Source organism: Crocodylus siamensis, chromosome 7 (genome assembly GCF_052110815.1).
Source record: "Crocodylus siamensis isolate JL-2025a chromosome 7, ASM5211081v1, whole genome shotgun sequence".
Lineage (NCBI taxonomy): Eukaryota > Metazoa > Chordata > Crocodylia > Crocodylidae > Crocodylus > Crocodylus siamensis.
In genome coordinates this window covers 90,039,774-90,055,382 of record NC_143401.1, presented here as the reverse complement: position 1 = coordinate 90,055,382, position 15,609 = coordinate 90,039,774, and the positions used below count along the sequence as shown (strand labels likewise).

General features: G+C 41.2%; 1 protein-coding gene across 35 annotated transcripts in view; it reads left to right on the top strand.

Annotated features, from left to right (window-relative positions):
* Nucleotides 1-15,609, top strand: part of TCF7L2 (transcription factor 7 like 2) — a 200,292-nt gene that overhangs the window by 153,813 nt on the left and 30,870 nt on the right. For 2 of the 35 annotated variants that reach the window (XM_090058613.1, XM_090058608.1), the window contains exon 1: nt 5,714-5,870. The exons of the other annotated variants lie outside the window; for them this stretch is intronic. In XM_090058613.1, coding sequence (XP_089914739.1) covers nt 5,748-5,870 — 123 coding nt within the window. In that variant the 5' untranslated portion in view covers nt 5,714-5,747. Of the gene's footprint in view, nt 1-5,713; nt 5,871-15,609 lie in introns of those variants that run through there. 35 annotated transcript variants of the gene reach the window in all.

The following is a 15,609-nucleotide window of genomic DNA, read 5'->3' as shown; positions in this document are numbered from 1 at the left end:
ACACACAACGGTAAAAAGAGAAACCCTTCTTATTTTCATAAGAAGTTTGCCATCTGTATGTACGGCAGAGGTTCCCTGGCACCAGAGGTCATATTCACACCCTTTCCAAACAAAACTCTAATTTAGTATGTTCATCTAAGGGTTGATAATGGTATTAGGGGGCCAGTGGGGTGGTCAGTGGGAGCTGTAGATTAGCGCAGTAGCTATAGCAGCGTTACCTAGACCCCCGCGACTCATTGGACAGATTAACTGTCACATCTGTCATTTTATCCCTTTTCGTTCTCTCTTTTCCAACATTTAAAATAAGAAAGGGGAGGAAAAGAAAAAAAAGATTGCAAGTACGAGTGTGGGGGGGGGGGGGGAGGAAAAACCGATCACCTCGGGAACAATTTCTATGAAACGAGCCAGTGAAGGTATGTCCGCAAAATAAAGGTCTGTGAAATTATATGGGCAGGTATATAAGTTCTTCAAGTTATTGATTGATTTGAAATGACCAGGCTAAACTCAGATGAATTGATTGTTTCAGGTAAGCAGCAAGCTTTTCACTTTACCCCACTTAAAATGCAGCTTTTAATGTTTATTTGCTAACCAAGTTTGTACCTGTCATGTCTTGAAATTGCACTTTATTTTCCCCTTCCTCGGCTCCTTTGGCTCGTCATTGGGTTTAAATAGGGAGTTAGGCGTAAGAGAGAACTTTTACATGTTCAAAAGTTCAGAACCAGCTGAATTTTAAGTGACCAAATCGTTGCTCTTTGGAGCGTAGAAGACATTTCTTCGTTCACTGGGTCATTGGTCGCTGTTCCTGGGCGCTTCAAGAGGGTGTTGTTTCCAGTGTGTTTGTTACAGAAAGATGTCACCGTTAAAAGGGAATTTAAGAGTTTCTGTAAATGTAATGGTTCATCCAGTATAAAGTGAGTGAGACAGTACTTGGAAACTGGGGAATAGGGCTGGAAGGAGTTGTAGCTGATGAAGGTGTTTCTTGTCAAATTTGTGTAGGAATTATTTACTGTGCTGTCTTTTCTGAGCCGCTATAGTAAAAGTGAAGACATGGAAAATTATCCCAGATGGGATGAATCGCTCATTCTCTGTTCTTTTTTTAAAAAGGAAAGATTTCAGAAAAAGTCTTCTTTTCCTTAGAACAGCATGAATAAAAATCTGGACAGCTGTCGAAAAAGATATGCCGTCTGCATTTTTTTTTTTTAATTTCTAACAGCCACCATAACTAAATAGCTTGAATAGTACATCTTTTTTTTCCCTTCATACATAATGATCTCTACTTCATTAAAAGCGTATTAATCTGGTTCCCAGTCTCTTGGGAGACACCTTAAGATGATGATATTGTGGGGGGTTTTTTTCCCCCCGAATTGTTTAAAAAAAAAAAAAAAATTCTAGCAGATTTGGTCCCTGTCAGTCAGAAATAATTGTGTTCTTAATCTTGTCCCTGATGGATGACTTGGAGTTCAGCAACGGGCCAGCTCCAATGACAAATACAATATTAATATTCATTAACTGCTTTGACAATGCTAATTTTGATGCAGTAGTAAAGGGCCTTCCAAAGTTAGCGGCCAAAGCATCAGAGCTGCGCAAGGTGGCAAGATAATTTGTGCTGGTTTGCTGAGCTGAAGGCTTTTAAAGTCTATAGCAAAAAGCTAGGTACCACAAACAAAAAAGAGAAAGGGGAAAAAAGTTCTGAAGCATTGGAAGGCAGGGCTGCGGAAATAATACGATCACAGTCCGCTAAAAAATTTGACACCTCTGATGCAGTTTCTTTGAGTGAAATTTCTACAAAGTTGCAACAAAAAAAGCATAGCATGGTAAGTCAGCACATTCGTGATTTTGTTTAATCTTTTTGATCTTTTCAATTATCGCTATTTGAAGATCAATAGTCATTTTTTCCTACTATGCTTAGAAGATGCGCAGCGGTGGTTTAATATGTGTTAGGACCATTTGCTTTAAAGGAAGACATCCGCAAGTTTCTGTGGTTTTTACATAAGCCATGGAAAAAAATTTATACACTAAATGATTCTGAAATTTTTTTAATATTGGCTTTTTGTGGGGATTTCAGGTTTTTGCGGGGGGGGGGGGGGTTGGTTCCTTTTCAAAATATGGTTTCAGCAAGATAATTAAATGTTGTCAAGAATTTTGGGAGGGAATTTTTGGTTGGCAAAAAAAATTTTTTTAAATGGAATGGTCTCCTAACTTTACCCAAATTTAAACAGATTTCTTCCTGAGTAGCATCAAATAGCCATTAAAGCTTAATTTCACCGGAGAACTGCAAAGCCCTGCTTTTCACCAAGTTAGGTGAACTTCTTTGGAGGATTGGGGTTGCCTTTATATTTGCCAAGTCGGCAAACAAAATATCAGCTTTTGTTCTTTTGACTGAATACGGGTTTAAGAAGAAGGAGGAAAGGGGAAAAAAAAAAAAAAGAGGGTTTTCCCCCCCCCTTCCCCCCAACACTTTTTCTTTTTTTTTTTTTTCTTTTTTCTTTTTTGTGGATGGTTATTGAATCGGGAGGAGATGCAAGTTTATTGTGTCCTTCCTTACCAAGCGAGATAATTCTATGAATGGGACTGAACTTGAGCATCTTTTCTGAAGAGCTGGCGTTGTAGAGCTGGCTCCTGTGTGTGTTTATCTGTTCAGTGCAGCTCAGTTGTGAATGGTTTAGGTAGGGTGCTGCCCTCCAGTGGATCAACCAACGGCAGTGTTATTGCTCATCATGTAGGTACGTTAATATACCAAACGGCAGCATGCTTGAAACCAGGCAGCGTGAAGCACCCTGATTAAAACTGTTGTAAATGGTAAGCTCTACCTTTTACTCCTTTCACAAGAGTGCTAGGAGGACAGGAGCATTGTTTTTTATTTGTTAATGTCTCTCTCAATTTTTTTTTTCCCATTTATTTTTTAAATTTCCATTGCATGCTTGATTCCTTTTTTTTTTCTTTTTTTTCTTTTTTTTTAGCCTCCTGAATGTTCCCTGCTAGTTTGAAATAACTAGTTTGAAAGGTGGGCATACTTGTTCGGTTCCATTTGGAATTTGTGGAGATAAAATGCCGCTGTGTCTTTCCAACTTTCTACTGCATCGGTGGAAACTTGCTGTCTTATTTTAGTGCGTAGAGTTTGGGTCATTTTTTTGTTTTCTTTCTTTCTCCCTCATGGTAAACCTAGCACAGCAGTTTTGCTCCTAGCAAAAAAATACAATAAAATAAAAAGAATAAAAAGAAATTGTTTGACTGCGCAGAAGGCTTATTTATTTTTTTTTTAAAACAACTTTTTTTTTTTTTTTAGAAAATGCCAAGGCACACGTTTTCCCTCTCTTCCCATAAATATCAAACTTCATTTTAGCATCTGTGTTCTGGATCTAGGAATGTGTGATGTGAACTGCAGCTCTGTTTGGTCTTTCGTTCCCCTGTGTGATTGCAATTTCATGGTAAGGAGAGAGGTTCATACTTTCAGAGAGCGGGTCTGGCTTTTGGTTCATTCTTCTGCTTTTTCAAACATTTGATCATTTTGTTAATTAGTTGCATTTCCTCTTCACTTAGGGCAGCACCCCCCTCTCCCCCCCCATGCCTCCCCACACGCACACACTTTTTTGGAAAACGTACTTTCGGGAGAATCCCTAGCAGAGCACTGAACCAGCTGAATTTATTAGCAAGTTTAGGCAAAGGCTATCTGGACAAAACTTGGGAGATTCAGAAGTGGTTTCAGGGGGTGGGTGGAACAGGAGGTCTGGTGTGTGTTGGCTCATCATGTTGTTTCCATTTTCCTCCTATCTCTAGGAGAGCCAGAAAGCAAATTCCTAATTTAAAGTTGCCCATCCCATTTGCTGCACTTTATAAGTTATTGTTGCTAAATGATTGGGAACTGTCCATCACCAGCAAGAGAACTTGCAGTTTACTTAAGAAATTGCACGTGTGACAAAGGCAGCCGCTGGAGTGTGGTGGCTGCTGTGAATAGAGGGAGGGAAGGCAATTAGTTGCCGTGTTGTTGGGGCTTTTTACTTGTCAAACTGGAGTCTCGTTGCTTTTGTTATTGCCATGTAAAGGGAAATCGCAGGGTTTTGTTTTGGTATTAAGGGCCTTAAAGATTGCTGGCTGACACTTTGCACGCGAAGGCCAGATAAGTACAGAAAGAGGGGAAAAGGGTGGTGGGAAGGAAAGAAAATTGATAGAAATTTCTCAGATAGAGCTAGATAGATAGATAGATATTTTTACCCTGCACTACATCTTTCAAAATTCTTGGTGCTGGATTGCTTTCCCCTTTCTTTTATGATCGGTGTCCACTGCAGATGACTCCATTGCTTAAGCTGGAGTCACAAAAACAAACCTGGAGTTGTTCAAGGTGTCAGTGCATCCATCAGGGTCTTCAGTTCAATTTTTCTTTCTTTTTTTGGTAAGGGGGGGCGGGGGGGGAACCTCTTTGATTGTGCGAGTCGTCCTAACGAATGTAAGGAAACAAATATTTGCAACTGTGTTCTTCCTTCGTGACTGATGTAGTGCTATAAACCCCACATGACGGTTGTGTACAGGATCTGTCTGCATTATCAAACTCGTCTACAAAGGGAGGGGGAAAACGGTGGCTTCATAATTGTTTAGGGGTCGGTCATCTCCGGGCTTTTGCTTGCATGGAAGTTGAATTGCTCCGTAACTATAACAAACATTTAGACGTAGGAAATTACTCTCGATGAAGCTAAAGGCTGCAGATTGCACTTGCTGCCAGGCTCAGATTTAGGAAATGCTCGTCACAGTTATCCAGCAGGTACCGATACATCGCAGGGTAAAATAGGCGACTTGGAGGATTCAGGAGATGCAGGGACCGCTTCTCAGTTCAGGGGTGATAATCTGGGGATCCCCTTTTGGTTGTTGCTTAGGGGTAGCTTACAAAAATACAACAGATGTGGCAGAATACTTAAGACAAACTCCAGTGATTTTTATCAAAAGCTCCTCTTACATTGTCTTTTTCAGTGTGTGTGAGTGTGGGGGGGGGGAGGGGGGTCAGCCAAACTACGAGGGGAAAAAAACCCAAAAAGAAAAAAAATTAACACTGGAATAAAAAAGAGATGGAGGGGAGAGGGGGACTAGACCTAATGGCAAAGACTTACCAAGTGTTGTCACATCTGTGTCACAATGACAAGAAAATACACTTTTTTTTTTTTTGCAGTCTTTTCCCTAAGAAATTTGTTTTGAGGGATTTGACAATCTCGCAGATAAAGTGACTGCTCGCTACACTTAGTGATCATGCTCCCTCCCGGCCGGCTGTGGCTTCCTCGCAACATTTAGTGATACCTGTACAACCTGAGCAGTAGTAGCATTGTCATTGATTTCCAAGGTAACTGCTTTTTAGCTGTCCTTAGCCGGCATACCCGCGTAGAAAAGCAAGTATTCCCTCCCTCTCAGAAAGGATGGTAAAGTGGTACAGTAGAAAATAGAGGAAGTTTCTCTCTTCCCCTCCCCACCTAAATTTTGATATCCAGCAGCAGACAATTTAAAAATAAGACACTTCTTGAAGCCAATATGACAGTGGATTTTGAGCATTCAGAAAACACCAGGCCAAAAAACTGGAGACATCTTGATCTTTTAAGACAGCTTTTCCAGTACTTTAAGTGAAAGGAAGAAGGGGGGGGGGGGAGGGAGGGAAAGAAAGGGAGAGAGAAAAGCTGCGAGGAAAATAATACAAAGCCAACACAATTGGCATCTAGACAGTAAAGAAAAAAGTTTTTGAGGTTGAGAGAAGGAAAGACAAAGCTGTTATGTACCCGAGGGATGCAATTTTAGTGGGAATGGAAGATTTGAGTGGTAAAGGAGGAGCGCTTGCCTCTGGGTTCTCTGTCTTTCAGCAGTTCGGCTGCTGGCATCTCAATTTGAATTGCTGGGTGAGTAGCACTTTTCTGTGTGCGCGCGCTTTTCAGTCTTGACCATTGAACTTCTTGTGTGACTTCCCCCCCCCCCCCCCCCCCCCCCCCCCCCATTCTGGTCTATGAAAGCAACAACAACAACAAAAAACCCCAGTATAAAGTGGGCATTTCAAGCTATGACCTTTGTTAGATGCTTTTTTTTTTTTTTTTTTTACAGTAAGCATTTTTTTTTTTTGAATGGAGGAAGCATGACTTTTCAGTGACACTCCATAATGCCGTAATAGTTGCAAAACAATGTGAAGCAAGACTGTCCATGTCCAAACCCGTACAATAACCCAGGGATGTATCTGAGGGTTGGTTTCTCTCTTCCTCCCACCCCCCTTTTTGTTTTTGTTTTGTGTTTTGGAAAGGGAGAAAATTCCTTTTCTCCTCTCGGGGTGGGCTGTAGGGGTGGGTGGGTGGGTGGACGGTTGTGCGGGGGGGTAGATTTCTTAGGCTCGTATGCAGCAGGTTTCAGGTTCTGATTTCTAGCTGTTGAACAGTGTTTAACAGCAAAGGGGAGAACGTGTGCATGTGTATTATGTCTGTGTAACGTACATGGTAAAATTATTTGCACAGAAAACATCACGTCACTCTGGCTTTCTTTTGCTTTTTGGTATTTTAACTTTGCAAGCTTTCACTATTTCAATCCTGTTGTGGTTTTTTGGGGTGGCTTGTTTGTTTTTTTGCTGTGAACTCATCGATGTTAAAATTCTTTGTTTTAGGAGGAAATGTTGATTTGTAGCTTGGCTTGTATATAACTATTATGGGTTTTGAAAATGACATTATTTAGCTCTAACAGAATGAGAAGGAGCCTAAATTTCTTTGGAGATGATCCAAAATATCTATCTATGTAGGGTTGCTTACTTGTTGTTTTCGTTATGTTTTGTTAAATAGTCCTCGCTGTCGAGTATTTAATATTATGGGACAGGATTCTTCAAAAGCATGGTCCTGGCTTATAGGAGCATCATTGTAGGTAGCCACTGTAAAAATGATTTTTTTTAAATTAAGTGATAAAGGCAAAGACTCTTTTTTGTTTTGACTAAACTGTAATAACTACAAAGCAGAAAGGGTCTTGCTTCAGTATTCATAATTAGATTACAACATTTTCCTCCCCTCATATTAATATATGTGATAAAAAGGACACCTATCAATTTAACCAAATATGTACAGTGCTCTTAATTATACAAAAGAGAGGGAAGAAAATAAGCATTTGGGGATTTTTAGAAGCATCTCAGTTTAACTGTTTTTCTTTCTTCAGTTTATTGTATTGTTTCGAGGAGGATCTGATGTTACTTTGGAGCAGAGTGGATACCTTTGCCAGATAGTTAATTTATTGCCTTTTTCTTTCTAAAGAATTGACGTCGTAAAGTACTGTGAAGATGTATATTAGTATCATTCACTATTTAAAATAGCCCAGGAATTCAAATCTTTTCTCGTTTCACGGACCGTTAACGGCACGTAATTTCCACAATATTAATGACAGAATCGTTTGACGTTTTATTTTAAGGAAACCTGTCTTGGAGGTATAGTTGAAAGGCCTGGTTTTTCTGTCTACATTCATTTTTCTTCTTGTAAGATGCCTTGAAGGGTGTGTGTTAAGTTCCACAGTACACGATACAACACAGGGAAACTTTTAGGGTTTGTTTTTTTTAATATTTATCGGGACTTTGTTCATTTTTATGACTCCAGTGTTGCCTTGCGTTGCATAACCGTGTCAGCCCGGGAACAATGAACATTTCTGAAAACGGAAGCGTTCTGGAAGGAGGCTTTGTTACTTGGACATACGCAGGATCAAAAATAACATTGGACACTGATGCACAGCACAGTGCATTGCACTCTGTGAATTCCTCATCTGAAAAAGTGGGAATATGGTGTCCCGTTATACTCCAACTATATATGCAGTAGCTATTATGGAAATAGGCAAAATGCAGGCATGGGGTATATACAACTTTTCTGTTTTTGAAGAGGCTACCAGATTTTAGAAAATAAAGCCTGTGAGCGTAGCTGAAGGCAGCCGACCTCTACAAAATCCACAGGGCTATTTCTCCTGCAGATCATGGCTGGTGCTGAAATATGTGAAATTCATACGCAGAAGCTGAAATGATACAATGTTGTATTTACAGGAACACCATGCTATGCAGGATAAATGATTAACTTCTGTCCTGTCAGAACTGTTACATTAATACTTATCCATGCAGACTAAATTGAGGCTAGCTGTATCGGGACACTTTCGGAGTCACTCATTTGCTCAGAATCACTTTTACCTCCTTCCCTTCTTTTCTAAATTCAAAGTGTAATTCTTTTTTTCCTCGTTCTCACTTTCTCAGCCTGAAAATTGCATCTGTATTTTCCATGTAGTTAGTCTCTGTGATTGGGATTTAGAATACAAGATATGTTTCAGAAAACTATCTTAGAGACCAGGATTTTTATATCTTATTTCTCCAATACGTGCCTTCTGATGCCAGCCCCTCGGGTCGTCCCTTTTACCTTGCTTGCTATTAAAGTGGGTTGTATCTATTTGGTAAGCACCTAAAACATATGTATACGTATTTCTCTCTCCAGATATGTATGCGTGTGTATGTATACGACACACGCGCGTGCACATCCCTCCCTATGTATTGTATTTGTACATGTGCCTTTGCCAGATTGAGAAAGGAATGACATTTCTTCTCTTTTTCTGTTTCTGGTAAAATATAAAATAATGCTCCTTTTATGCTCCAGTGCCTGAAATTTCAGGAAGCCAACCGGTTGTTTTCCATCTGGGAAATCCACCTGTTGATCTAATGGGTTATAATGTTGTGATGGGGTGAAATCGTTGTAGGACCAGGCTGGGTTAGGGCAGGCCGCAACCCACCGAGGCAGGGCCAGCTTGCTTATTCACGTGTCCTGCAGATTAACCAAAAGCAATTCAACCGTTGCCTTTTGGGGGGGGGTGATAGCGGGTTAAGAATGAGCGGGGCAAAAAATGTACCGTGATGAACTTAACTAAAAGCAATTTTTGAAGGCCCTCTAAAGACTCAACTGTGTCTGAATGGGCACTTGTCTGTGCCTGACCTGGCATTGCTGTAGCTCTGCTCAGGCCAAGAAGTGTAGCACTGTTTATATTTTAAAGAAAACTACTGTCCCAGCTTTCATCAAAGTAAGATGGGGAGTGCAGCCTTGAGCCGCTGTTATTTAGCACCCAATAAAGGAATATTCCAAGTGTGACAATTAGTGAAAATCCTGTTTCCTTTTCTTTTATGCTGGCCAGTCTGTCATGCTAATTGTCACCAGATCATTTTATTTCCTTGCCTTTTTGATTAATTTAAGTGGAAGTTTCCTGTGCATCTTTAAAAGGCTCCTGTCCCACTGCCCTCCCCTGCCCTCCTGTCCTCTCCCCCCGCCCCCCAATTCCTCCATCCCCCGTTTTATAGGAATAATACGGAGAATGTCAAGTGCGGGTGGGTGAGAGAACATGTGATGCTCCAAATCTCAGAGGGCACTTAATCTTTTCTTAAATGAAATGCTCAGCATTGGAAGCCAGGAAGCTGCCTCTCCCTTTAAGAAACTCGCTGTAGAGCAGATTTTGGAAAGCTGGCTGTTTTTTGCTCTAGCAGGTAGGCCCTTGTTTTGTTGGAGCCGTTCTGCAGCCAGGAAGTTGCCATTGAAATAAAGAGAAGGGAAGCAGTTCGAAGTATGCAGAGAGGTTGTGGGGTTGGGGCTTTTTTTGTTGGTTTTCCCCCCCCCTTCCTCCTTTTTTTTTCCTATTTTGGTGGGGGGTTGGTTTTTGTCAGGCTCCGTCTAGGGGGGGTATTGTCCCCGCACATGGTTGTCAGTGCTCCTGTCATCATTTGTGTGAAGGAAGAAAATGAGCCTTCTTTAGCAGGGAGAGTTCTGGTTATCAATGGAGGCCTTGTCCTCTTTTACAATAGGCAGTTAGCTTAGGGCAGGACCTTAGGCAGAAATGAGCTACATTAAACTGTGAAAGGGCTCAGGCCACTGTATCGGCTATAATGGGGCAAGGGGAAGTAGATTTCAGGAGAAAATGCTTAGTCAGGTGTGAAAACAGTCTTTTTACAAAAATTAACTGCAAGTCGGCTAGCAAAGATGAATAGAATTCAGTCTTCATTCCCAAAGGAAATTCTGCATCTGCATCTTTTTTTTTTTTTTTTTTTCAAGCCCCATTTTTAAAAGGAAAAAAAATTAAATTAGTCTGAATTCCTAAAGTTAAAGCCCATTGGTTTTGGTATATTACCTTGTTAAAGTTAACCGTTCCCAGCAAGACCTGTTACTGATGATTGTGACTCTGATGGCAGGGAAGCAGTGGGCTACAGGTGTGCTGGCATGTGGAGCACTTAGATGCCGTTGTAAGAAATCGAGAGAGAAATTTTAACGATATTTGTTAGGCTTTCCAGTGATCTAGTGTGCTGATTAAAAAGTTTTCCTGCTAGACAAAACCGAAGAGCCATCAGCCCTTTGGAAAGCAAGTTCTTGCCTCCTTAGCTGGCGTTCAGCTGTGTCCCAAGGATGTTAATGCCTGTTAATATTTCACTGCTCGCAATCAGCTGAGCTTTAATAGCAGCATCTGGAAAACGCATGGGGATGAGTTGTAAACCTATTTTTAATGTAAACTTGTATTGAATAGTCCTCTTTGCTAGCACAGGGAGCAGTCCCCGGGAGGGCCTAGTAATTCAAGACCACTGTAGACCTTCTGCATCCACCCTGGAGGAGGGGAAAAGGCTGACAAACCCTCTTCTGTGCTGCTTTTGTTTTATTGTACGAGGCTCATAAAGGCACTTTCAGGCCCCATCTTTCTTCTGCAGAAAGGGAAAGCAATAGGGGAGTATTGAAGAGGAGGACATGGCAAAAAAGGCAGGCGGAGCTATAGCTCCATTTGTTTTCACTGTCTCTTGATTAATAGGTTTAGAGGTGAATGGCAAGCTTTCATTCCTCTTAGGTTACCCATAGTGGAGGAAGGGTGGGGGGTCCGGGATACAAGTGCCTAATCAATCTTTCACTTGCCACGTTCCAAATTATGAACAGTGCCAGGGGGTCTTGGACGGTGGCAGGACCTGTCCTGCGAGCCAGCAGAACTTGATGCTTGAAGTACACTCGAAAGGTCACAGGTTAGCCAAGGAGGCCTTTCCTCCGGCTGTGGTCACGTGAACTATGTGTACGGACAAGAAGATTGTAAGCCCTGCTTCTTGCGGTAGGGCCCCTTCCCCTCCATAGTGAACTATTCAACCTATAACTATAGGTATTGACGAATGAAAGGGAGATTCAAGGTTGGGCTGGTTGGCGAGGTGGTAAAGCCAACAGAAGCTGCTGCCCCAGTATTTTTGTCCTTTGTTCTTTTTGTGACACCTGCGTGTTTGTTTTTAACAGGTGCTCTATTGCTATGTCCAGGATGGATGCACTTGTTTCATATGGCGGGATTTTTCCTGACCGTAGCTTTGTGTGTGTGCAACGTTTTTATCAGTAGGGCCACGCTATGAGTTGACATACAGGACTTTTGAAGCAACAGAAACTTTTTTATTGAAAGCTTTTATTTCTTTTTTGCATATTCAGCAAAACCAAGTAGAATCTCCCTGGTCCTCCTCGTTGAGATTATGATTTTGCCACTCACCATGAAAGGATGATGTGCTTTTAGACTGCTTCCAGCTGTGAAGAAAAAAAGTAGCGCTTTACTTTTAGCTCGGTGCGCCACCACACCAAGCACAGCGCATGTCCAGAAGAGGCATCACGTGAATTTGACCCGGCTCGCCCAAGATCTGTATAGGTCAGGTGCTTCAGTGAAGCTTTTTGGTGCTTTTACGTAATAGCTGATTGAATCGACTATTAGAGACAAGTGCCAAAAAAAACAATGAAGCACCCGATTTATATAGACGCTGGGAGCCAGGTCAAAATAACGTACTTCCTCTTCCAGTAGTGTTGGGGAGGTGGTGGGGGGTGGCGGGGAGGTTAGCATTTTGAGGTTTCTTCCACGCCTGTAGTGACTTTGCAGCTACTAATCAATATTCAGTTCGTATAAACTTTTTTTTGTTAACCTCAGAATCTTCGTTGGAGGGATGTGTTACTTTCCTACCAGACTTGACTTGGATGTACGTGGAACTAGCTTTCATTTAGTTAATGACGAGTTTTTCCCATGCAGCGGATTAATGCATGGTGACTTACTTGCGTACCTGTATGTCAACCATTTCCACCACAGAGCTTCAGATTATGTCCAGGGAACACCTGTCTGAACTTAATTGGGACACATCCTAACTGCTCTCCCCTTGCCCCTCCTCCTGATAGCTCATTCAGTCCAAAATTCAGCATTGATTTTTATTCATTATTGCCCGAGTCATATTTATTTACGAGTTTCCAAAGTGATGTCAGATTCTTATTTAGAGGCTGGATTGTTGATTCCCCATTGATATAGTTTCATTTGGCTCATTTCAGGCAGGAATAATCAAGGAAAACTAACTCCTTGTCATTGTTAGTCTTTGCCCCTTCCTTCACTTTCCATCTAAAGTGCATCCAAAGTGGGTGGGTGTCTACTAGCAGCTTGCTTGGTGTTCTGTAAATGAGGGATGTTGTTGTGTTCCCATCCCGCTACCACGTGCACTGATGCTAATTAATCTATCCACGTCAATATAGCTTCACCTTCCACTTCGAGCATATTTATGCATGGAACATTTAAGGCTACCAGAGAAGAAATTCCACCGTCTCGGTGGCTTTGCTTTTACAACTACCATAGATAAAGCTCTGCAAAATATACTTTAGAGACCAGTTCTATACTGGTGAGAGGGGATGGGCCGAAATAGTTTAATAAGCGTTTCCTAGCTGTGATTTCTATGATTAACCTCTTCTAGCCACTGGATAGTGTTAGGGGTTGCACTTGTTACTCAGGCGAAGCACCTGTTGACATCCAGCAGAGATACAAATGAAGAATTAATTCTGCTCTCAACCACAGTATTGCTGCTTGGCCTTCCTTTTGCTGTTTTTCAAATAAACCTGTTTAAGAGGACCATACTGCTACTTGTAAAGACGAGCTTATTTACTGTGTTTACAGTATAACTGGCAGTGCTTTCCAGCTGTACCTTTTCCTTGTAAATTAAGGCTATTTTTAGCTCCGCTAAGACTCCTCCCTCCCCCACACTTTTTTTTTTTTTTTTTTTTTTGTAATGAAGAACAAATATAACACAAATGCAGAGGAACCTAAATTGGCTGCAGTGTAGTGAGGTGCAATTGCAGTGCAGCTTGCAAACCGGGAGGATACTTTTTGATTTTTATATATTGTTGTTGTGGGCTCTTTATTTATTTTTAGCAGAGGGCTGTAACTGTAATTCACCCCCAAGCATGATCCCTGGTCTGGGCAAGAACTGAATTCCAATCCTATCAATCAATAATCACATGAGTAATTCCTATGGGTGGGAACAGCTGTCACAAATAAAACCTGCTCAGCTGAAGGAAAGTTTGCAGGGCCAGGCTCAAAGTCCTGCTTTTTATCAGATGGGTGTTAATCAATTGAATAATAATTTGCCTCTTTGTCCTTGACTTACTCCATTTTTTTTGCAGAAGGCTTTGGAGAGTGAGAGTGAGGGGTAGGGGGATGTTGCCCTACAAGTTTGTGTGTGCTACCAAAGCCGAGACCACAGGGGGTGCTAAGTTTGGGACGCCACCTTTGTTCCAAGTTTTGTTGCTTCTGTCAGCTTAGGTCCAACCTTTTCCAAGTTGGTTCCTCATTTTGATTTTCTTTTCTTCAGAATTAATCTCAAAATATAACGCTTACTTGGTTGCCTGTTGGGTTGTAAATAACTGCTATTTCAGCTGGTGATCTGTGCCTTCCCAACTGTGCCCTGCCTAGCCATGCTGGGTGCATCTACCCAAGATGCTTACTACGCATTAGCCGAATGACACTGCACAGTAGTGTGTCACGGCAAAAACCCTGCTAATAGCCTACTGTGCAGTGTTGGTAGGCTGATGTGCAGTTAGCATCACTAAAAAACGGTGCATCTGCACCACTGAGCAGTAACGCTAGTTACTGCACATTCAGTTAGTATTTTATTAAGGAAGTACTAAACTAAATGGTCAGTATCTAAGGTGCGTTAATGAACGTGTAGATGCACCCACCATGTGTCGTCCAACAAAGATGCACAGACCTCTTGAGCAGTAGCTCCCTCTCGTCAGGAGTGAGAAGCCGTTGTGATCTGGAGTTTTCATACAGCCATTTTCCATGAAATGTTCCATGGTGATGACCTGGGGCCTGGTGCTTTGGACAATGTCTGGATGACTTGTAACGTGACTTGTCACGTGAAACTCGTGGCAAAAATTTCAGTCCTGTGTCAGACTTTCCCAGGAAGATTCACTGTGAAGAATTTGCTAGGAAGTTTTTGTTGCCCTTTTGGATAAGGAACCGAATCAAGTCACCCCGATGCAAGTGGATTATGGTCAGATATTGCTTTCAGGGGATTACAGAAGTTTTCACTTAGAGAAAATTTGTTTTCTGGTGTGAAGCCCACAGTATAAGGTACCATGTTATGGCCGTCATCCTTGCTGTGCAGCTACTATTTGACCTGGGATACTTTATGCAGAGATTTTTAAAATAATTAAATAGTCATGCATAGTAGCACATGCCCAACACTTTCTCTCTCTTTCTACTTTGACATGCGTGCGGCTTTGCCGTTTGACAAATGAATGAGGCTGCTTGAAAGACGTATGTTTGCCAGGTGATGGATTGTAGGTGAGGTTCCCAGTGCTTATGGGGATCTCTTCAAGATACTCGAGTCTACTCCCAAATAGAAGATGTGTCTGATGTTAACCTAATGGTTTGGTTTCGAAATATCAATATGGCTTTTTTTTTTTTTTTTTTACTTGGGTCCTTTTCTGTAGAATTTATCACTAACAAAAACCAGAAATAACAAATTGAAATAAAAATAAAAAAGAGAAGCCCAAAGTGTTCACACTTAGATGAGATAGTATTTAGTTTTAAATAACACTGAAAAAATGACTGCAGTTTGCTAACTTGGGTTTGCAGCTGTGGTCATGCTTAGGAGTGGGGATTACAGTAGAAGTGCTGGCGGACCCTGAACGGTAGTGGCGCTAGTGGGCACCACTGAAGTATCACAACTTTCTTTTAATGTGGTTCCTTTTACTTGATGTTAATGCAACTTGTTCCTTACTTAAAGTAATAAAAGGAAATGAAGACACATTCTAAAATGAAACTTGACTCTAATCCATTCATCATCTAATACTAGCCTCTTTATCTTTGCTGGTACCTAATCTGGTTAAATGTCCCTGTTGTAGGATTTTAGTGAAAATCCTCTATGGGGAATAGGGTTTTTTGCAATTGGATTACTCGCAGTAAATGGTCCAGCAGTTTGCTTGTTTCAGCTTAATTTTTTCTTTGTGATCTTGTAAGGGTAAGTTACAGTTCACCCTGCTTTTTTTTCCCTTTCATTCATTCATTCATCCTTTTTTATTAATATGATTTCTTTTATGCTTTTTGAGACGCACATAATTTTCCAGGACTGAAAATATGACAAGGCAAAACACCCCCTCCTAATATCTGCATGGGTTTTTTTTCTCTCCAGCAAAGTTTTGATTTCAGTATCTTTATCTACATATTTGCTATGGATTGTATACCTCAGATCATAGTAACACAAGGCATCTATATCCAATTAATTTAATCAGTTTTCTCCAAATTGATAATTGATCAAGTCTCCTACCTATGTAAAAACATGCAGGCATGGTG